Source organism: Dama dama, chromosome 24, assembly GCF_033118175.1.
Source record: "Dama dama isolate Ldn47 chromosome 24, ASM3311817v1, whole genome shotgun sequence".
In the NCBI taxonomy this organism is placed as follows: domain Eukaryota; kingdom Metazoa; phylum Chordata; class Mammalia; order Artiodactyla; family Cervidae; genus Dama; species Dama dama.
This window is the reverse complement of record NC_083704.1, coordinates 60,302,750-60,325,474: the sequence shown is the minus strand read 5'-3', so window position 1 is coordinate 60,325,474 and position 22,725 is coordinate 60,302,750. Positions and strand designations below refer to the sequence as shown.

The window sequence follows — 22,725 nt, the reverse complement described above, 5'->3', positions numbered from 1 at the left end:
AGCTCACAACCGACCCGGCCTGGTGATCGCTGCCGTTTGTCGAGTGCCTGCTCCCTGCCGCACGCGTGAGCCACGTGTACACGATTTTACAGCCTCACAGCAGCTTCACGAGGCAGCTGCTCTTTGTATCCCTATTTGAGAAATAAAACTAAGGCTCAGGGAGGCTGTGTCTGCCTCCTCAAGGCAGAAGGCCAGGTTGGAATTCAAGCCAGTTCCGTCTTCCAGGCCCCTGCGGTCTCTAGTCTGGGCCGTGTCGCCTTCTAAGAAGCTGCTCCCGGAGGTTGCCCTGCAGACCCCCACCCTCCTCCAGCGCGTCTTCTGTGCCATCCCTACCTGCACGGGGCAGGGGGTGTTCAGAGCCGTCTACCCATGGTGGCCAGGGCTGCTTATGACTAGCAGGGGCCGCGTTTGTAGGTCAACGGTCTGGATCTAGGCATCTTAAGACGAGGCCATGGTGCAAAAGTAACTGGCCTCTGTGAGGACCAAGTCTGGCCGTTTATCACGTCTTCCTGAGATCACATGTGCAGTGTCTTCCGACGTGTGCTGAGCTGGGCAGAGGAAAGTTGGAAGAACTACCTCTGGGCAAAAAAGAGCAAAGGGCCTTTGAGCGAGGATCCGTTTTGTTTGCTTGGGGGCCTCAGTGGCTTGCTTCTAGGCATTCGCCATTATTCCAAAGAACCCAGGTTCTTTACTGGGCACCTCTTGGGTCAGTGAGCTGCCGCTGGGCTGAGAGCAGGCGGGAGAGTCTGTCCATGTGATTCTTACTCGCTAAGCCTGTGGAATCGTTTGCTCTGATCCTAGTGAGGTTCTGGGGCCTGCAACGGATTTGGCCTAAATTCCACACCCCGCAAAACCTATTTCTTTATCTCACTGCGAGATTTTAATTTATTTCCTACTATTAGGAGTCAGCTTATTTGGCTGACTGGCGTAAACTATGTACAGTTTGGGTTTGTTTGCCTTTTGGTTTTTATAAATTCTTCTCTGTCAGTGGGGAGGCTTGTTGCCTCCAGCTGTTGTAACTTTCACCAGCGTGTCTAGGAGTTTGGTTCAGCATCTCGTGTTCCTCCTCTGCGGTGCACTTGCTGGAATACAAGCAAAGGGGAGCTGCCGGGGATGAGAGACTGGGAGCCACCAAGTGTTTACAAACAGCATGAGCTGCAGGCTAATGGCTGTCCCCCACCACGGCGGGAGGAGGGCCCCGCTCGCTCGTCAGCCTCAGCCGCTGTGCCTCTGCGTGTGTGTGATCATGTACGCATCGATCACGCGTGCCACGCGGGGCAGGCACTCGACAGGTGTGTCCTTGGGGACGGTCACTGGTCTCCGAAGGCAGGATTATGTAGAGCAAAGAGCATCTGGAGTCAGACAAAGTCCAATCCCAGCCCCGTGTGGTCCTGCCTGCCCCCTCCCGAGGCTCGGCTTCCGGCAGCGCGACCCTGGCTGAGGGGTACCCGACGTCTAGTGGGTGCTCAGCACCCAGCGTCGCTCACCTTCTCTTCAGTGAAAGGGATGTAAGCCTCGTTATCCTATGTTGCTGGTCTTTTTCTCAGGAGGAAATGCTAAAATTTCTCTCCCTGTCCACCGTGATCATGAGTCACAGCCCAGCCAAACCAGGCCTGGGAGTTTGGGATTTCTTGGAGCTTGGGGGTCCCCAGGAGTGGGCAGGACACCCCATCCTAACCATGCAGTCATTTCCTTGGAAGGGTATTTAAGGAAGCCGCTGTGAGGAATTTCCATTAAACAAACAAGTTTGCGTCTCTTTTGATCTTCCCTCATCTGGGGGTGGGCGGGGGGTGGGGGGGAATCTGCTTTTGTTGTCAGGCATTCCCACCAGAAACGGAGGTGAGAGACACAGTAGCCCAGGAGCCAAGCGTAGGTTCCAGTAGGAAGGCCCAGGGGCTTCACTGGAAATAGCCACGGCGAACCTTTGTGAAGGGCGCTTCCTGCCACGGCTGCGGAGACCATTTCCTGTGCTTCTAATTTTTCCAGGAGCGGAAGAAGCGGGGAGAGACCAACAATGACCTGTTTCTGGCAGATGTGTTTTCCTACCAGGGGAAGTTCCACGAGGCCGCCAAACTGTACAAGAGGAGCGGGCACGAGAACCTCGCGCTCGACATGTACACGGACCTGCGCATGTTCGAGTACGCCAAGGTAACCGCCGCCTTCCCAGACGCGGCGTGGGATGGACCGTGGCTGCGGCCTCGGAAAGGGCGTGGGCAGGTTGGTCAACAGGGGGACCGTCGGCAGCCACTGGGCAGAGCTGGCCCACCGCCGGCCTTGTAGGCTGACGTCACAAGGGGCAGAGCGTGGCGGTCCAGAGCCAGTGGACGGTGCGTTCTAACCAGCGGAATCCCCTTGGTAAGGGTTGGGGGTTCTGTCTCCCGCGAGTTTCCTCCAGCCTCTGTCGGAAGCCGCTGAGCGTCTATGTCCTCAGGCCTGAGCCGGCTCTGCTGTCGTCACGGGGCCCGTGTGGCTCCCTCCGGCCAAGGCCTCCTGAGTGCCGGGTGCTGTTAGTGCCGGGCCTCATGCAGGGTGTCAGAGGCGCCTCGACGGAGGCCCTGCCCACGTGCGGGCCCACCACCCCCGTCGCGCGTGTGGGGTGGAGGGTTGACGTCCTCTGCACGTGGAGGCCCTGGTAAGCCTGGTCTCCAGGCCTGGGCCTTCCAAGGCATGCAGGGTCTTCCCGGAGCAGCTCCTGAAGGCTTGTGTGAGAATGAGCCCCCCAGCGGCGCGCAGGCCGAGCGCAGGTGGAAGGACGGTGGGCGCCTGGGGCAGCCAGGTCTGCCTTCCACAGCTTCTCATTTGGTCACTCAGTTGTGTTCGACTCTTTGTGACCCCCGGATTTGGCAGCACGCCAGGCTTCCCTGTCCTTCACCGTCTCCCAGAGCTTGGTCAGTCCCTTGAGTCGGTGCTGCCATCCAGCCATCTCATCCTCTGTTGCCCCCTTCTCCCCCTGCCTTCTAGCATCAGGGTCTTCTCCTCCTGCCTTTCCCAGCATCAGGGTCTTTTCCAGAGAGTCAGCTTTTCGCATCAGGTGGCCAAAGTGTTGGAGCTTCAGCTTCCGCATGAAGGTACCCTTGTTACCCTGTCTGCCAGTAACCTCATGGCCTCAGAATGTTCAGTGAGCCATCAGCCACAGCAGTTAGAGGCTGTTCATGGTAATTATCTGGCAAGTTCAAGACGGAAAGCCCTCCGCGCAGTCCACCTGCGCTTCTGTTCCTGAGGATGGCTGCGCGCTCTTCTTCGGCGCCTCTGTGAGGCCCCGGGCGAACGGCGGTACCTGGGTCGCTGTGATGCAGCCCCGGACTTGCAGGTCCTCAGCACCTGGCCGAGCACCGGGCCCCAGCGCATCTCTTCCTTGGTGATTCCTTCATTCCATTCCTCAGGTCTGGCTGCTTCGGCTGCCCGCATATTGCCCTCTTGAACTCTTGTACCCTCCACTCTCTCCAGACCCCAGCACACACGCACACACGCGCGTGCACGCGCACACACACACACACACACACACACACACACACACACACACACAATGTAACAGCACGCTCACACTGAGAACACCTAACTCAGCATGTCTCTTTCTGGGGATAATAACATTTAAAGCAAGGATAGAACCTGGAAGTAAGGGAGCAAATCCCTGAGGCTACAATGTGGGTATTGGGATCTGCTGGTCGTGGTGGTTCTTCTGGGCCACCTGCCCCTCCCGGAATCCCTGAGAAGCCCCGGTGGGCAGCCGCGGCGTCGGAGACAGTGCCTTGCACTGCGGTCCAGGGAGCGGGCGTGAGGCCCGGCCTCCCTGTGGGTGAGCTGGGGAAGGCGCTTCACTCTGCTTAGCCTCCCTCTCCTTCTCAGAGGGCGACCTCACCCAGCTCAGCTCAGCAAGGCTGGGAGAACGAGCGAGGCCAGGCGGGACCACGGCGTGGTTGTCCTTCAGGGCTGCCCCTGCCCACCCTGTCCTGCCCCTGCACGGGGGCACCCCCATCACACTTCCAGCGGGCCTCGTGGGCCTACAGTCTCCCACCCAGAAAGGCAGCCATTTACACGGTCCATCTGGTCTGCCTCTCCACGAAGGTAAATACGCTGGGCGTTGTTTTTGGTCTCAGTCTTTGGTAAAATTCCAAGTAGGATCCAAGTAGGTTGGTTCCATTTCAGCTGCCCTCCCCACCCATAGTCTGAATTTGAGAAAATGTGTACATACACATTATGTCGGGGGGTGGGGGGGCGGGTGGGATACAGTGCTTATTAACGTGGTATGTTTTTGTTTACTTGAAAATTGCTTCCCAAGATTCAATCTGGTTTTCAGAAAATTTTTAAATTACATTCCCACGTACAAATAAATTGTGTGCTTTCCGGGTAAGTGACATGTTTATATGGTGATAAAGGGAATTATAATGCTCTTAACTCTCATGTGGCATGTCCTTATCAAAATCACCGAGCATGAGAACACTGTTTAGCCTCATTCATCACTCAGCACGGCCTCTTTCTGTCCACTCCAGGACAAAGCCTTTGCCACGGCCCCAGATAACGTGTAAATCAGCGCCATGGAACCAAAGAACCTTTAGAAGGCCATCTTGTTAGAGGAACCATTTAGACTCAACTTCAATTAGGTCAGAGCTGCTGGAGCCGGGCTGAGGGGCTGGGGCAGGCTCCATCACGAAGACTGTGAGTCGTGTCCCTGGCTCGGCTCCTCACCGACCAGCCAAGCTCCTGGCTCGCCCTTGGCTTCTGGCCCTTCTCACCACAGATACACCACAGTCCATGAGCCCTCACTCTGAAGGACATTTGTGTTCTCTCATGATGCCTGTTTTCTCCAGCTGCTCACCTCCTTTAACCAACCAGGTCAGCAGAGCTTCCGGCTTTGCTTTGGCATAAAGGGTCAGCGCTGTAGCTACTGAGAGTAAAGGCCGTGTCCTTAAGGGCCCAAACCAGGCGTCTCCGGCACGTGCGGCCACCGTCCTAGCCCCTTCCCCTCGTGAGCTGCAGCGAGTTGTCTGTTATTGGCGCCTCAGAGTCGGGGTCGTGACGCTCCGTCCTCCCCTTAAAAAGAATCGCTCGTCTTTGGCCCATCTAATGTGTTATTTTAGAGGCTACCCAATTACCCTGAAAGCAAATGGAAAAAGAAAAGAGAACACTAATTGTTCGAGTGGGTTTTCAGCGTACATTGACTGTACTTTCCTGACAAGTGAGTGCTAATCAGGGGAAAGGCGTGCTTTCTCAGGCTTTGTGAGCTCCACATAGCGCAGACTCCGCAGGGCACTTTATTCCCGAGACAAACCGCTGCTGAGGAGGCACGTGGGGCTGTGCTCTTAAGCTCTCGCAATTTCCCTTTGTGACAAGCCCCACCTTTAAAATTGTCAGCACCAAAGCTGCCTCCACTCTGGCGGCCCCCACGCACGTACTTTGGGTAACCACATCCTGAGAAGAGGTGCTCTTCTGAGGCTGTTTCTCGTGAATCCTCAGGCCAAACCCAGGGAAGCTGGGCCTGGCCCCTCAGAGGCCCACTGTGGTCGAAGGAACACAGGCTCCGAGCCCCTCAGGTCCCCCAGCCTCTCCCCCCTTCACGGGGCCTCTGCAAGCCCCTTCCCTCTGCCTCAGATCCCCGTGGCCTCCTGTTGTCCACACCCCCACAGACCCGAACCCAGGCCTGGTTTCTGAGCATCTGGTTGAGAAGTGGTTCACCAGAATCCCTTGTGCTCCTTACCAGGCAAGCAGCCAGGGCAGAGCCGAGGGGAGCATGCCCCGAGTTCAGGGGGCAGAAGGTGAGCAGAGTCAGGAAACAGACACCCTGCAGCGCGGCGGTGGCTGAGGGGCCGTCCGGGGACTGTGGAAGCCATCCCGCCTGCGTTCAGGGGACCCTCGGCCTCACTCTGAGGCGCTGGTGGGGGAGGGGGCTCGTCCTTACTCTCTGAGTGAAGGGTCCACTGGGTCTGAGTATCTGAAATTGTGTAAAGTCACAGCTACGTCAAACTCTGCGTGAAGGAGAAACAGCACCTTGACCGTGAGCCTCCCGCACCGTGGAGTCTGCACGGTGCTCCCCGAGTCTGGAAAGCGCTGTCCAGCTGAAGGACATGCGGCCGTTAGCAGGACGGGCAGGAAGCGATGAGGGCCGCCGTCCTTGACACTGCCCTGGCCCCCGCCCGGAGCACCTGTGGGGCGGCCCCCGGCCGTCCCCCCGCCGGCCCCGCGGGGCCTGGCCCACGCCTGCATCCTGGCTGCCGGCCGCCACCACCTCGCCGCAGCCTCCAGCAGCTCTGCCGTCACGCTGGCAGCAGGAAGTCCTAATCCGGAGTGTTTTTGTTTGTTGTGCTTCCTCAGGATTTCCTTGGATCTGAAGACCCCAAAGAAACAAAGATGCTAATCACCAAACAGGCCGACTGGGCTCGAAACATCAACGAGCCCAAAGCCGCCGTGGAGATGTACATGTCGGCGGGCGAGCACCGCAAGGCCATCGAGATCAGCGGCGACCACGGCTGGGTCGACATGTAGGTTTCCAGCCTCGGCCCCGAGAGGCACGTGGGTGGCGGCGTGTCACGTCCTGTCAGCGCTCGGCTGTGACTGACAAGGGAAAACACAGTGTTTCTCTCAGTATCTGATCATAGGTGACGGTGACTCGATTTGGGGGCGATAGAGATACAGCAGTCGCTGCCTTTGAGCTGCTCAGCAAGGCCCGGGGGAAGGGGTGGTGGAGGGTGAGGGGGCCACCAGGCTTTGGGGGTGCCATGCCCTGAGCCCCGCCTGAGTGGCTCGGCAGCTCCTTGTGGGCATGTGGTTCCCCCGACACCCTCAGGGTCGGTGTCTGCATGCCCCCCTTCAGATGAGGAAACCGAGGTTCAGGCACCGAGTGGTCGCACAGGGCCAGCCAGCCAGGCAGTCGTGGAGCAGTGCCCGTGGCCTGTATCATGGTTGGCGCTGAAAGGAACAGGAGCAGTGCCAGGCACCCCGGGGAAGGAGATGTGCATTCTCCTGGGGGGAACCGTGGCTGTCTTCTCCCGGGGGGTGGTCTTCGCCTGAAGGGCCTTTGACAACTTTCAAGTGGTGGAGGCGCAGGAAGGGAAGGGCGTGCAGGGGAGGAACAGCACAGACAGGACAGGTCGGCCACCTTCGGATGATGGTCCAGGAGAGGGGCAGGGAGGATGCTAGCAGCAGCAGGGGCTTCCGGGCTGGTCTCGTGGCCTCGGGGGCCAAACTGAGGTGTTTAGACTTGTCAGTAGGTGGGTAGGACCCCGGGTCAGGGCCGTGCTCCCACCAAAGGTGTAGGATGGGGGGAAAACTGGAGGAAGGGAGACCAGGTAGGTGTCCAGTGCAATGGGCCAGGGGGGCCACGTGGCGGCGGAGGGAACGAGAGAGACATGGGAGAGCTGAACTGGCAGGAACCGAGGCGATGGTGTCAGGGTGGGGCCGACTGGGGAGCTGGACTTGGACTCTCAGCTCTGGCCGGGCGGTCGGCAATGCCATAGACGGAGGCAGAGAACCGAAGCTCGGGCTGGAGCTGCCAGACGGAGGATGGGCTCAGTCTCAGGACCCTTTTTGGACGGGGCGGCCTCTCTTCTCCCACCATCAGGAATGGGCTTTGGGCTAACACGTGTGTGTGTGTGTGTGTGTGTGTGTGTGTGTGTGTGTGTGTGTGCACGAGTACATGCATGCAGGCTGCTGCAGCTGGCAAAAAAGGTGCAGGAGTGGCTCCTGGGGTCGGCTCAGCCTGCGCCCTGAAGGCTTTCGGTTGCCCTGGAAACCACTCTGTGGTCCTTGGGCCGCAGTGGCCCGGGACCCAGGAGGGAGAGGGGCTGGTCAACGACTAAGTCATGTGGCTGGTGTGGTCCCTCACAGAGGGCCCTGGGGGGTGACCCACCGCCCCATCATCCTCTTGTCCCAGAGTAGCGTTTCTTGGAGATAGAGGTGCAGATTTCACCTGTACCACCCCCCGCCCCCACTAGGTTTTTCTCTTCATGAAAAGGGATGGGACAGGAGAGAGCCAGGCAGGTTTAGGGCCCCTACTCACTCTAGGTTTTCACGTCACCGTCACTTGCAGTTGATATGTATCATGTTACCCCTGGGATACTCAGCTCCTTCAGAAGAGACATCAAGCACGCTCTGTCCTTTCTCTGGGGACATTAGGTTTAACGGGGGGGGGCTTCCAAGGCGTTGCCTGCACCAGCTTTCCCTAAAAATGTGTCCTCTCTCCGCTGAGAAGTGGTATTTTTAGAGCCATTATTCTTCTCAGTGCGATTGACAGGCCTCCCTGAGCTTGCCGATTTCTGAGATGTCTCTTTTAACAGCTGCTTCCCCATCCTTTCTCTCAAGGAGCGAGCTGGGTAGATAGAACCCCTCTCCCCCGGGAGAGCCACTTTGGCTCCAAAGCCTGGCCTCTCCGGAGGGAAGAAGTGCTCTCCATGCGGCCCCATGTGCCCATGAGCTGTGGCAGGGCAGGGTGAACCGGTGGTCCCGGGGCACCCCCCACCCCCGCCCTGGCCCGGTCAGCACTGTGGCCAGAAGAGGCGCAGATCCCCGGAGGCTCTCCCCCAAGAGCTCAGAGCATTAGCGCACTGGCCCTTCCTCCAGCGGTCTGGTCCCCAAAGGCTGCTCCCACCCCCACGCCTGCTCCCCTGCGAGAATTCCTCTAATGGTGCTGGAGAGGGCACTCGGCCACGTCCCGGCTGCAGAGGCGTGGTCGGGTGGCTCCACCTTCCACCCTGGCCTCTGGTGTCCTCATCTGTGAAATGGGAATAACAGTACCACCCCCCAAGGGCAGAGACGATCCAGTGAGATCACACGTGGGAAGGCTCACGGCGCTGAGCTGATGCGCATAGGTGAGCGGCAGACATTGCCTGCTACCCCCAGCGCTTGCTGGACAGGGCCAGGGCCGTTACTCCTGGGAAAGGCACTTGAAGTGGGGGATACGGTGTCCTTCACCAGGCGGCCTTTCTGGGTGAAGTACTCCCTCAATGAATAATCTCGCATCAAGCGCCAGGGGCCGAGGCACCATACTGAGCCGGGAGGGGGGTGGCCGTCAGCATGATGGGCGCAGAGCCACCCTCGGGGAGACCCAGACGCCATGGGGCTTCCCCCCACCGGCCGCCTCCCCAGAGCCCACCTCCTCCCCACGCTCTTGCGGCTCCAGGCTCATCGAGATTGCCCGCAAGCTGGACAAGGCTGAGCGGGAGCCGCTGCTGCTGTGTGCTCACTTCTTCAAGAAGCTGGATAACCCTGGCTACGCCGCGGAGACCTACCTGAAGATTGGTGACCTCAAGTCCTTGGTTCAGCTGCACGTGGAGACCCAGCGCTGGGACGAGGTGAGCGCCGGGGCCCTCCCTGAGCCCTGGGACCTGGGGACTGGGGGCGGTTCTCACGGAAAGCAGCTGGCCTAAAGGTCAGGAGACCTGCCCGCGAGTCCTCTGAGCCCCGAGTGTTCTGGAGAACACTCCAGAATGGAGTGCCTCTCCGCGCTCGCTTTCTGCCTTCACTCACTCGCTCATTCAGGAAACCCTCACGGCCTGCTGGCTCTGATACATGTGAGGGACGCCAGAGTTAACATGACAGCCCCCACTGCCTGCCGTTGGTCCTGGCTGACGCGTCGCTGATACGGACGCCACACCTCTGTGACATTTAAACCCTGCTTGGTGGTGGTTTTCTGCCAAATTGTGGCAGAAAACGCCAGCCATGCTTTCCAGGTACAGGCTGCCAGAGCCATTGCGGGGGCCTCGCCCTCTCCCCCGACTCCTGTGTCCTAAGGGCTGGTAAGAATTAGCCAGGCCAGCAGGAGAGACGGCTGCAGGGGGCTGGCCGTGTCCTGCATGGGGAGCCGCCACTGTACTCCTCCTCTGTGGCTTGACTCCCAGCCTCCGGCTCCCTGGCTTCCTGTGCCCTGGATTGAAATCCATCTTCAGGGGGCTCAGCGCTGGGCCCACAGTCCCCACCCGCTCCACCCACCCGCTGAGGTCTGGTCTGCAGGGCCATTGCGAGGCTTTGCTGCTAAGAGCCGTCTGACCCTCGTCTCCCCTCAGTGGCTCCGTTCGCTGAGGTGACGAGGTCACTGATGAAGAAGGGTGGGGCTGAAGACAGAGGCAGTCATGGCTTCTCAAGAGGCGTCTGTCAGCTCTCCCAAGCAGCAGAAATGGGTGCGTCAGGCAGGCTTTCTCCCCATCGCCACATCCTGGCCCCCTGACTCATTTCCGGTTCTCCTGGCCCGACAGGTGGTTCTGGGCTCGGACGAAGCAGACAGCGGGTGCCACACAGCACCACATCCACAGTCATCTCTGACAGCTAATAAGCAGCAGTGATGATAATGTCAATTCTGTTTCCTTAGGTGTCGCCTGCAATTAAAAGAAATCTGTTTGCTGCGCTACGGGAGCCCACGCAAAGCCTCAAAATAAAATGTTTCCGATTCTGTGCCGCTTCTGTGGTCCAGAAACAGACTGTGTTGTTATTGAATCCAGTCGCTTGCATATTGCTGTTAATTGCCTTTTGTTTTCAAAGAGCTGATTTGTTTTTGCGTTTCTGGGGGTGGTGGGGGGGGGGGAGGCACTCCCCCCGTCTGAGTTGTCAGGCCGGCAAAATATGACATCCCTAATGGATTCAGCCAAGCGCCGTGCTTTCATGGGGGTGGCGGGGGCCGGGTTCTGAAAACTGCATTCACTCCTTCCCCTAGGCCTTCGCCTTGGGTGAGAAGCACCCCGAGTTTAAGGATGACATCTACGTGCCCTATGCTCAGTGGCTCGCAGAGAACGATCGTTTTGAGGAAGCCCAGAAAGGTAGGCAGCACGGCCTGGCACCGCGCAGAAGGGGCAGGAGAAAGCGCTGGCCACGCCCACGCCCGGGAGCCGCCCAGCCCTCCCACTGTGGCCCTGAGTGACAGCTCCCTCCCGCGGGTGTGATGGGCCGGGTGGTGAAGACCGTGAGGCCGTGGGAAGGAGACGGGCTTCCAGTGGGATGCTCTCTAGCCCACCACTCATGGTCGAGCCCCAGGAGCTTTAGCAGGTCCCATCGCCTCTGAGCAAAGCCCCGTGTGCGCCGGTGTATCATCCCGTGTTATCCTCACAGGAGCCCTGTGATGTAGGTACCATTTTATAGATGAGAAAACTGAGGTTGGAGGAGGTAGAGGATTTGTCTGAAGTCCCACAGCAAAGAGGTGGCACAGAGGGAATTTGAGGCAGGGCGCAGTGGCGGGCAAGGATGGAACAAGAGACCTCCCATACTGTGAGTGGCACGGTCTCACCTGCCACTTTTCCTCGCCCAGAAGAGAAACTTGGGTTCTATCTCTGGCTCAGGGAAACGGGGTTTCCTCTGCTCCTCAGTGCACCCACTGGGAAAACAGCTGCACACAGGAGTGAAAGGACGTCTAGAGCTTTAACTGGTAATAGTTTTAAATGTGACGGCCTTCTCTGTGCCAGGCACTGATGGGGCACTTAACCACATAAGCCTGCATCTCGCCTGCAGCACTGCAGAGACGCAGAGGCTGATGGTGCCCTGCAAAGTCCCAAAGCCCCAAACTGGAGAGCCAGCATCGGACCAGGGGTCTGCCTGTCTGGGAGCCTGGTTCCCCCGACTCGGGTTTGCTGCCTCTCTGGGCAGGGCTCCGATTGCAGCTGGGCGTGTCATCTTCCATAGCATCCCATTTGCACTTCTCTGTGGGAACAGTGGCCACTTCTGCACATATTTGGGGGTGTCTCCCCGCGGAGCTCCTCAGCCGAAAGGCCCCGTGGCAGGACAGCGTGTTCTCCACGGCTTCAGCGCTTCCAGAGTGCCCAGGTGCTGAAGTATGTGCATGTTTGGGCAAAACACGTCAACCTACCCATCTGTCTGTGTCTACCGTCCAAGAATCCATCACCATAGTAACTTGGTACTCAGACAAGAGATTGGAGATGAGGATGGAATAAAGGCCAGACCTCTTTCTTCCCTACCGCAGGGAGCTTGGATCATCCCAGCGCCCAAGTGTGGGCAAGTGTCATAGCTAGGAGTGCCTCCCCAGGTGCCCCCAATGCCCCGAGACTCTGACCACATAGTTGGGAGTCTAGAAATTTCTGTGAAGTGGATGGAAGAATGGTTGAGAAATTTTTTGCTGGTTTTTACAAATGTTTGGTTGCTAGAACAAGCCAGATTTTCCAAGGTGGTCATCCAAAAGCCCTCAGTTGAAGACCAACCAAGGGCTTGCGTCGGGCTCGGTTCTGTGACCTTGGGGGTGCCAGCCTACCCCCACCTCGTGAGCCCATGTCACAAAGTCTGTAGGTCTGTTGTGATGATGCAGTGAGGGGACTGGCAACAAAAGCCCTGAGCCCCTCACGGTGTCACCTGGGGAGTGGCCAAGCTTTGTCCTGGGATGGGGCAGGGCACGCGGCGAGCGGTGCTTCGGCCCTCAGACTTTGCTCTGCGGCGTGGCCCTCAGCCTTCTCTGTCTCCCATGCCTTCTCAGAGTGGGTTGCCTTTTCCCAGCCCCCCAAAGGAGTATATGTCTCACTGTACTTTTTCAGGATGTAGCCTCGGTTATTTATAGCCTTGGGCCTGAGAGGCGCATCCCGGCAGCGTGGGGCTGCAGCTGCTCCGATGAGTGTCCCACCTCTGCCGCGCCCGCACCCCCGCCACACCCTGCGAGCCCCGCAGAGCCTCCCCACCAACTCCCCCGCACGGGGCGTGGTCTTGTGCCCCCGCAGCGTTCCACAAGGCCGGGCGGCAGGGCGAGGCGGTCCGGGTGCTGGAGCAGCTCACGCACAACGCTGTGGTCGAGAGCAGGTTTAATGACGCCGCCTATTATTACTGGATGCTCTCCATGCAGTGCCTCGATATAGCTCAAGGTAAGCAAACATCAGCTGGGCCCCTTGTTTTCCCTGGCCCCGCTCTGGCACCAAGATAAACATCGGAAGAGCTGGGAGGCTTTAATTAAAGCCCTGGGCTTGTTTATTGGGTGTATTGTCCATAACCCTGTCTTGCAGCAGCATAATCTCGCATGTCATCTCTTCCCAGTTTGCCCGTCAGCTTCAGGATGGTATGAGGGCCATCCCAGGGTTACAGTTGGGAGGTCTGGGCCTGCGTTGCTAATTCAGAACATGTCTCTACCCGACTACCTGGGAGCCCGTAACTGGAGCTGGCTGAGCACTGGCTTTTAAAAAAAAAATGGAATTAAATGAAAAGGTGAAGAAGAGATCACTTTGTAGGAGCACACTCCGGATCCTCACTCATCCCAGGTGGGAGGGTAGTTTCGATGTGATTTCCTTCACGAGACTTCGCATGGTACGCCGCGGGCCTTCTGGAAGCGGACGGGGCAGGGAGATGCCGTCCCCTGGCCGAGGCCCGCCTGTGGGCGCGGGGGGGACGCTGGCATGGGGGCCGCCAGGGGACTTGTGGCAAGGCACAGTCCTTCCCCAGCGCTGCCCCCCATCTGTGGAGCAGGGGTGACCCGCTCTGCTTCCCACATGACCGCCCAGAGCCGTGGGTATAGTTAGAAAACCATCGAGCCCTGGTGTGAGGGGGCACTTTCTGTTCTGGTCAGGGGTGTGGGCTTCAAGGAGGAAGGATGGGGAGGGAAAAGGTGTGAGGTGAGCGTGAACGCTCCTGATGTGTGCCCACCCTCCCCGCCAGGGGGCCCTGGCCTGTCTGGGTGCTGGTGATCAGCCTCTCCCATGCCGGCCCTCCCCCAGGGAGTGACCCTGAGAGACGTCCTGCCTTGGTGGGCTTGGCCCGCCGGGACTTCCGCTGCCTCGGGACAGCAGAGCGCCTCCTCCATCGCCATGGCTCAGGCGGGCCCGGTGTCGGCAGAACTGGCCCAGGCTGACGCGCCCGCTCCCACTCCCCGCAGACCCTGCCCAGAAGGAGGTGATGCTCGGCAAGTTCCACCACTTCCAGCACCTGGCCGAACTGTACCACGGCTACCACGCCATCCAGCGATACGTGGTAAGGTGGGCAGGGGCGCCGGGCATGGGGCGGGGCCTGGGCACGCCTCACAGAGCAGCAGCCCTCTGCGTGGGCAGAGACCCACCCACAGGGCGTGACGACCTGCGGAGAAGTCGGGTCTCCCTGGGGAGACAGGTTGGAACTTCGATTTTCCGCTTGTTTGACGTGCAGTATGTGGGCTTCAGAACCAGCCAGCCAGAGCTGGAGGGGGCCTTCTGGTCCTCTTGCTTCAGGTTTGGATGACTCAGGTGGACTCTGGCTTCACCACTCAGAGGGCTGTCTCTCTAAATGACCAGTGGGGGATGTTCCAGGGGCCCCTGTCTTCTAGTCAGGTGAAGGTCCAGCTCTAACCAGAGGCCCGAGGTCTCTCCCTGGCCCTGCCACTGACTTTCTGTGTGCCCTTGAGCAATGCACTTCCCCTCTCTGACCCTCAGTTTCCTTCTTTATAAAGGAGAGGGTTGGTTTGATCTCCAGAGACCCAAACAGCTCTTAGTTACTCCCAAATCCTTTGTTTAAGCTGTTTTAAATCTGCCTCCTGACGGTAGGGAACAGGTGACAGGCTGTCCTCAGCTTCCTCGTTTGCTTATCCTCAGTCACTCAGCAGTGTGAGCGTACCCCGTGCTGAGAAGTCAGAGGGTAATAACACTAGATGAGCTTTACTGAGCACTTACTGCATACCAGGCAGTGTGTCGAGGGCTTTGTTGTATCAGCCTTTCGACCATGCTGTGAGATCCATACTGCCATTCCATTTCACAGATGAAGAAACTGAGGTGCTGTACAGAGAGATCTCACAGCTAGTGAGTAGGAGAGCCAGGACTTGAACCCAGACAGCAGCCTGACTTGGAGCCTCTGCTCTTAGCAGCCCCCACCCCCCGACCCCCGCCTACTGATTTAAGGAAGGCAGACCGCTGGCCTCGTGCCCCAGCTCGGCCATGTGACCTTGGGCGGGTCGTTTACTCCCCTCTGTGCTTCAGCTCCCACCTCTGCAAGATGAGGGTCATAACAGTGCCTACTTGACGGTGAGGATCCAATGAGTTGACACTGGGGAGCACTTGGAAGGGGGACCCTGGGTGAGGGGGACCCATGTGGAGACCTCATGCCAGCCTTCCATCGGCCTAGAAACAAGCAGTTGCATTTTACTTCCCTCAAAGGACCTGCTTAGAGGACTAAGAAGACTTCCTGGAGGAGGTGGCCCCCAAGCCTGGAGGTGGGAGATGAGTAAGACAGGGGCAGGTGAAGAGGAGGGCACTCCCGGCAGAGGCGGGCAGCGTCTCGCGGTTTGGTGTCAGGCCCAGCAGAGCAGCTCTGGTTTGGAGGTGATGGCTCCTTTCCCAGGGGAGCCCCCCGCCTCCTCTCCCTGGGACACTTCTTAGCCCCCACACCTCATGTGGTAAAACCAGAGGCAGGCCTCTCCCTGGCTCTCACCCAGGAGAGGATGCAGGCTCAGGTTTTCTTGGAACTGACAAAGACTAGAAATTCAAGTGAGAACTAAGGAGAGAAGGCTGGGCTCTGGACCAGGGAACTGGCGTAAAGCGAGTCCCTGCAGATGGAGACCAATTAGGGCCCGAGTCCTGGTGGCTCAGTGCTGAGTGCGGCCCGGCAGGACCCTTGAGGAAATGTCAGTTTGTTACCATTGAGTGCTCGCTGGCAGGGGAAGCTGGCCTGCTTTCATCTTGTCATCTGAAGCAGCGTGCCAGAGTCCTTCAAAACAGGGATCTCTTAACCTCTTATAGGCCCCTCCTGATGGAACGTCCCCTGCGGGCTATGTGTGGAGCTTCTGGCGGCCTCGGTACAGAAGACCTGTGCATTCAACTCGCGAGTGTTGAGCCCCTGTCTGATGGGAGGGCCTGTGCCAGGCGCGGGGGCAGGGGCGTGCGGCAGGGACCCCAGTGCCTGGCATGTCTGTGGGCGTTGCCGTCAGACTGCTGCTGGACGGCAGAGAGGAGGCCTGCGCTCTCAGGCTACAGAAGGTCAAGTGCCTCCGTTTACGGAGATGCTTGTATGGAGGTCACGTCTCAGATTGCCTAAAGGTCTCCCCTTTTAGAGCTAATTGGCAACAACTTGAGCTCAGGAAGAAGGAATCGTTAGCCACCCCAGAGTCAATGAGCTTCAGAGAAACACTTTCAGTGGGTTTGAATCCCAGCTCCACACCTTTCTAGCGGGTGTCGTGGGCAGATGGAGCCTGGGGGCCTCGGTTTTGCCCTCACTGCAGCGAGGGTGAAAGTGCTTCCCTCACCGGTTTGGGCTGGGGATCATGCAAGTGTGGCCGCAGGCTCCCACGCACACACAGTAGGTGCCCCCTGGGCGATCGCTCTTCTGTTGAAGTCGCTCCGAGTTCCTGGCGTTGGCCTCTCACCTGGCCCAGCGGTGGCTCTGCTGAGAAATTCGGTTCTGTGTGCTTTCCTCGCGGCAGGAGGAGCCGTTCAGCTTCCACCTTCCCGAGACGCTCTTCAACATCTCCAGGTTCCTGCTTCACAGCCTGACCAAGGACACGCCCCTGGGCATCTCCAAAGTGTATCCTTCCACCGCCGTCTGCCCGCCCCTCCCGTCTGATGGCCCCAGGAGTTCTTCCAGAGCACTCTGCTGCCAGAGGCTCCCCGCTCTCTGCTCTCTCCGGCAGCCCTCGGGGACGGGTGGAGGGCCGCTACTGGGGAGGCCGAGGCCAACGCCAAGGGAGGGGTAGTTTTCAGGGCTCTCTGGGCCCGGCAGAGGGTCTCTGGCCAGCACACTGTGTGGACCTCCCGTAACCCCCAGAGGAGCATGTGACTGGAATGTAGGAAGCGCCAGGCCTCTGAGCTGGGGACCTGGGGGCGGGCAGAGCTTTGTTCAGCCCAGGTGGATGAGCACCTGCTGCGTCCCTGGCGTGCAGCCAGTAGCAGTGTCAGGGCCTCGTTCAGTGGGATGGGTACTGTGTCCAAGGGCGAAGGCCGGGGCCAAAGTCAGGGAAGGCTGCCTGGAGGAGGCGACATCTGTCCTGTAGACTGAAGTAACCAGGGAAGGCCTGAGTAGATGTTCCAGGGGAGCGCCCGGCGCACAGAAGGGGCTGGAGGGAAGTGAGGTGGGGGAAGGGAGGAGCTGAAGCCCCCTGTCTGGGAGCCGGGCTCAGCAGGCAGCAGCCTCAGGGCCTGCCTGGGAGCCGGCCTGCCCTCCTCTGGCTGCCGGTGAGGGCCGCGGAGGAGCCTGAGGGCCTGTGCTGCCAGAGACTGCAAGGACATAACCCCCAATCCTGAAGGTCCTGTGAGGGACAGAAGTCACAAGAAGCCCCTGTCCCCTTCTGAAGGAGGGGATGTCACTATCTCTCGGCCTCTGCCGAGCCCCCGCCCTGCCTTCTTCCTGTGAATCACAGACCCTCCGAGGAAAGGGCTCAGCTTCCAGTTGGTGAGAACCAGCCTCTCTAAAGGGGTTCAGGCCCATCCTTTACATTTTTGGGGAAGCTGCCCCCATCACGGGGCCTCAGACCCTGCACGCAGCGCCTGCAGCAAGTTGCTTGTTCAAGTCAGCAGAGTCTGACCGAACCCTGCCCTGAGCTTCACCCTCACGTCCACTGGGAACATGGAAACGGCTCCTAACACGGTCCCTGACTCCGGGGAGGATGGGGAGGTGCAGACAAGGAAACTCCATGTGAGGACTGTTGGAGGGGCCACGGGTCGGGGCAGGGCGTGGGTAGCAGGAATGTCCGGGAGGGGCAGCTCGGAGGAGGCTTGGGACACCGGCCTCGTTTAGCTGAGGCTCGGCAGAGGGCAGTAGGGAAGGGCATTCAGGGTCAGGGTGAGGGGAGAAAGGCAGACCGACCTGGGCACAGCCGGCACTTGAGGTGACCTGAGGTGGAGCGTGGAAGCCCGTCGGCCCCAGACCAAGAGCTCCGAGAAGCGGGCCCCGAGCCCGCCACGGCCGTGGTGACGCACAGGCAGAAGAGCGTTCTGCACCGGGGACCAGGCTCCTCCTGGCGGGGCTGGAGTGGGCGGCACTTGGTGCCAGGCAATCTAGGGGCTGGCTGGCAGGCCGGGTGAGGCAGGGATAGCCATTTTGGCCCAGCCAGGGTCCAAGATGAGCCATCAGCAGGCCCAGAAAACCTAAGCAAGGTTAAAATATTAATGCAGACGACGCTGCCTCGATCTCTGGAAAAATCTCTGGGCCTTGATATCCGAGAAATCCACTTACCTCCCACAGATGAGCAAAGCAGTCCTCAGGCTCCTTCCCGTGCCCTCTGGCACGCGCACAAGCTGCGTTCCAGCTCGGGGCTCGCTCCAGAGGTGGGCAGTGCCAGCGCTCGGGCCTGCTGTGGCCTCTGTCGTCCTTAACCTCGTCATCGGCAGGAACACGCTGTTCACCCTGGCCAAACAGAGCAAGGCCCTGGGCGCCTACAAGCTGGCCCGGCACGCCTACGACAAGCTGCAGGGCCTGCAGATCCCCGCGCGGTTCCAGAAGTCCATTGAGCTGGGCAGCCTGGCCATCCGCTCCAAGCCTTTCCACGACAGTGAGGTGAAGGCCCTGGCCCTCGGGCGGGGGCCTCTCCTGACATCTCTGCGCCCGGCCTGGGCTTCACTGAGAGATGGCTGCTGCGCTCCTGGGGCTCTGCACCCGCCCCCGCCCCTGCCTGAGCCCTCTTGTGCCAGCTCCTTCTGCCCTTCCCTCCCTGCCGCCTCTGTTCATCACAGCCCCGTGAGCCCCACAGCCCTGCCCGCCTGCTTCCCAGCCGTCCTGGGGCTCCACGTCTGCTCTGCCTCAGCCCCAGGGCCCAGTGTCTCCACCTGGGCCTCATCCTAGGAGCCCCTGGTCTAGTCCCCCACCTTCTGGAAGCAGGTTATCACTCACCCGCAGATCCACCCTGAGTGTCTGCAGTTCCCTCTGTGCCCCAGCCTCCCTTCCCCCAACCCAACCAGCCACTGTCTCCTCCACAGCCCCCTCCTTCAAGCTCAGAGCAGAGACTTGGCATCAGACAGATCTAAGTTCGAATCCCAGCTCCCCCATTCCCTAGCTGTGTCTCAGTCTTCCTGAGCCTCAGTCTCCATGTCTATCAAATGGGGATGCATGTAACAGCTTTCCTGCAGGAGGCTGTGAGGAGGAATGAGACTGAAGTGGGCCGCGTGCTTGGCACAACCGTGGAGCACGGTGACTGGCTGGTAGATGGTGGCTGTGGCCATTGTTCCTGCCGGAAGAGCCGCAACTGCTGAGCCCTGCCTGGGCAGGGGGTGTCCTGGGCAGCGGGCCCCAGCGGGCAGGGCCTCTGTGGTCTCTGTAGGCCCTTATTTACCCTGCTTCGTCACCGGGCAGAGCCTGCGCACTGTGCCCCCCGCCAGGGCCCCTGCCCCGCCTGCCCGAGTGGCCTCTCCCCTTGGCCTCCAGGCCCCAGGAGGCGGGAGCCAGAGTCCAGGCGAGGAGGCGGGGCCGTGCCCGCAGCCCAGTGGGGCCCTCAGCAGCCGTGCTCTGTCCTGCAGGAGCTGGTACCCCTGTGCTACCGCTGTTCCACCAACAACCCACTGCTCAACAACCTGGGCAACGTCTGCATCAACTGCCGCCAGCCCTTCGTCTTCTCCGCCTCTTCCTACGGTGAGCGCGGCGGGCAGGCGGGCGGCTGGGCTGCAGACGGCGCGGCCTGTGTCCTCATTTGGGAACTGGGGACAGTGAGACCCCCCCACCCCGACACATAGGGTCACTCACGGTTCCCAGAGCCAGGGCCAGTGCTGCCCAGACCTCTCAGAGCCCCGAGCGCTGCTCTGCCTGACGAAATGCCCTGGGAAGAGGGGCCCTCAACCCGGGCAGCTGACGTAGCTCTCAGGCCCAGCTCCTTCCACGTCGACGGGGATCAGAGGCCCCTTCTCAGGAGCTGGGCAGAGGCCTCTCCTCTTCCCCTGGAGAGGAGTCCGTCCAGGTACTAGGGCGATGGTGGAGGGGTCGAGGCCCCTTGCACACACACGCCTGCTTTCCCCTGCCGCCCCGCCAGCTTTCAGCAAGGCCTGTGCTGGGCGGGAAGGAGCTCTGGGAACCCCCTCCCCACCTCCCAGCCTCCCCCTTGCCTGTGTCTGCAGAGGTGCTGCACCTGGTTGAATTCTACCTGGAGGAGGGGATCACGGACGAAGAAGCCGTCTCCCTCATTGACCTAGAGGCGCCAAGACTCAAGCGGGAGAACAAATGGCAAGAGATCGCGAGCAACAGTATCCTGGGTGCCAGCTGGACCCTGTGTGTGTGTGTGTGTGTGTGTGTGTGTGTGTGTCCGCTGGGTGCTGGCCTGGAGGCAAGGGGGCCTTACGGGGTTGCTGGGCCAGGGAGGCGAGGCCAGGCCAGGCCACTCTGCATGCTGGAGAGACCCCTGTGGCAGTAGGCTTGGGGCCAGAGCTGGGCGGGGCACTGGCCGGGGTGCAGAGTTGCTGCAGAGGCAGGGAGGACGGGGGGCAGGAACCGTGTCCACGCGCCCACGCCCGCCCACGAGGCTGGGGTGTGGCTGCTGTGGGGCATGGCCCGCCCTGACCCCGCACCCGCAGCCTCCCTTCCCTGGGGGGCGGGGGCCTGGGCACCTCCGGTCCAGGCTGGCCGGCCCCGGGATCCCCAGGCATGCTCACCCTGCTCTGCGAAGAGGGTCTGCGAGGCTGCCCAGCAGCTGTGGGGAGACACTGCAGGAGCCACCGGCCGTGCTAGGGGCTGTGGCTTCCCACCCAGCCCACCTGCTCCAGCTCCCACAACCCGCAGGCCTTGGTTCCCATGCTGCATCTCAGCGGCCTCCGTGGGCCATGCCAGGTCTTGGGGGCTGCAGTGGAAGCCCTCAGAGCTCCTCGCCGTCTCCCCCATCTGCGTGCCGGGCTCCATGTGAGCAGGCCTCTCCTCCGTGGGGAAAGCCTCTCGCGCGCCTTGCCGTCCTTCCCTGAGCCGTGGGGAAGGTCCCACACAGGCCCAAAGGGAGCCCCCGGCCTGTGAGTCTCAATGCGTTGGGTGGAGGGGGGGGCTCTCCCTTGGCCTCAGGCCCTGTCCTTGACCAGCGCCCCCCCAGATGCCCAGACGCTGAGGCTGGACGAGAGCATGGACTCTGTGGGGGACAACGACCCCTTCACGGCCAAGCTGAGCTTTGAGGTGCGGGCACCCCTCTGTGACGGGCTGCTGAGACCCCCCCCCACCACCCCAAGGCCTGGCTCAGGTCCCTTTGCTCTGCACACTCCCCCCTGGGGCCCCCGGGGGAGGGAGGCGGGCTCCCGGTCACAGAGACAGCCAGCTGGGTTCTCCCGAGGGACCGGACCGGCAGGGGAGGGCTCGGGGGTCCTCTGTGGGGTCGCCTGTCCCCCTGCTGGCTGAGCGAGGCCCCGTCCGCTCTCCCCACCCGGCCTGCAGCAAGGCGGCTCGGAGTTCGTGCCCGTGGTGGTGAACCGCTCCGTGCTGCGCTCCATGAGCCGGCGGGACGTCCTCATCAAGCGCTGGCCGCCGCCCCTGCAGTGGCAGTACTTCCGCTCCCTGCTGCCCGACGCCTCCATCACCATGTGCCCCTCCTGCTTCCAGGTACCCGGCCGCTGCCGGCCGCGCGCGTGTGCTCCCCGGTCCTTCCCTCCAGCTGTTGCTGCGCTTTCCGGACGGTCCCTGTAGGGAGGCCAGGCAACGGGGGGGAGCACACGTGTCCCTCAGCGGCCAAGGCCAGGGCCCCCGGGCTGGAGGAGAGGCTTGGCCATCCTCAGTCACCTCCCCAGCCTCACGTGCATCCCTGGACCGTCTGCTGTGGATTTGCCCCCTGACCTTGTGCTCCTTGCACCTGCCCTTCGTCCAGGAGGGCCGGCCAGTGTGATGCACCTTTGAGCTGCGTTTTGGGTAGAAGGGGCCTCAGACAAGGGTGGCCAGGACTTGGTGTTTCTGGCCCGACTCACTGCCAGGCCGCCTGCCCTCAGCAGGGCGGTGGTCCCCGCCCGGCTCGGGGCTGCTGCGCGCTCAGGGTTGCGGGGTCACGGCCGTCTCTCCTCAGATGTTCCACTCGGAGGACTACGAGCTGCTGCTGCTTCAGCACGCCTGCTGCCCCTACTGCCGGAGGCGCGCGGACGACCCCAGCCCCTGACCGGCCCCCTGAGGACCGCCGCCATCGAAGGAAGAGTTAAACTCAGAATGTGTCTTCTGCCCTGATCAAGTGTGCATCTTAGGGAGGGGCCTTGTGTAACCACGAACCTCCCTACTTATGGCATTTTGTGTCTTGTGAATAGCACCAGGAGACGGAGAAGAGAACGAACATGTATTTTCTAAGAGAGAGAGAAAAAAAAAAAATCTGTTCCTTTCAGAACGGCTCTGAGTTGTTCACGGCAGTCTGCCGGAGTCCACGGATCTGTCAGACCATTCACATGTACAGTTTGCGAACAGATTGCCTCAATAATTACAAATAAAAGGGCTACTTATTTTCATCAGTGTCTGCATTTTAGCAAATCTTCATATTGTCTGCAACTTAATTTCCTTATGCAAAAGTGCACCTGTTTTTTTTCTAATTTGATCCGAGAGGAACATTACGTTTGTGTGCTCTTATAGTATAATCTAATCAAAATGGCAATATGGGAATGGTAGGGGAACAGGTTTTTTAAAAATATATATTTATTTATTTATTTTGGCAGAAAGGGGCTCCATCTCAAGGAGGAGATACCTGGCTGTAAAGAAGGTGGCTGACAGGGCTGCTCCCGGGGGCTGCGGAGTCCACCCTCTACTTCCCAACTGGGACCAGGCCCCCCCCGCCCCTCCCCAGCTGCCCCCAGGTCCTCCACGTGACCTGAGCTTGCCCCTTCCTGCAGCGCCCGGAGCAGGTGGGTCCCACGTGAGGTTCCAGGAAGGGCCCGTCCCCTGAGCGTCAGCAAAGCATCCGATTTGGCAGCTCAAGGGCAGATGGGAAGCTGGGGA

The 22,725-nt window shown here is 60.3% G+C and overlaps 1 protein-coding gene across 4 annotated transcripts in view; it reads left to right on the top strand.

Annotated features, from left to right (window-relative positions):
• IFT122 (intraflagellar transport 122) overlaps positions 1–22,241 on the top strand; it is a 65,808-nt gene extending 43,567 nt beyond the window's left edge. For 3 of the 4 annotated variants that reach the window (XM_061128897.1, XM_061128896.1, XM_061128898.1), the window contains 13 exons: positions 1,987–2,148; positions 6,310–6,476; positions 9,113–9,284; positions 10,640–10,742; positions 12,639–12,779; positions 13,781–13,875; positions 16,289–16,389; positions 18,192–18,357; positions 19,314–19,425; positions 19,905–20,030; positions 20,861–20,940; positions 21,196–21,360; positions 21,815–22,241. In XM_061128897.1, coding sequence (XP_060984880.1) covers positions 1,987–2,148; positions 6,310–6,476; positions 9,113–9,284; positions 10,640–10,742; positions 12,639–12,779; positions 13,781–13,875; positions 16,289–16,389; positions 18,192–18,357; positions 19,314–19,425; positions 19,905–20,030; positions 20,861–20,940; positions 21,196–21,360; positions 21,815–21,904 — 1,680 coding nt within the window. In that variant the 3' untranslated portion in view covers positions 21,905–22,241. Of the gene's footprint in view, positions 1–1,986; positions 2,149–6,309; positions 6,477–9,112; positions 9,285–10,639; positions 10,743–12,638; positions 12,780–13,780; positions 13,876–16,288; positions 16,390–18,191; positions 18,358–19,313; positions 19,426–19,545; positions 19,748–19,904; positions 20,031–20,860; positions 20,941–21,195; positions 21,361–21,814 lie in introns of those variants that run through there. The other variant, XR_009690401.1, reaches the window with a different exon arrangement.
• The last annotated feature ends 484 nt before the right edge of the window (positions 22,242–22,725 follow it).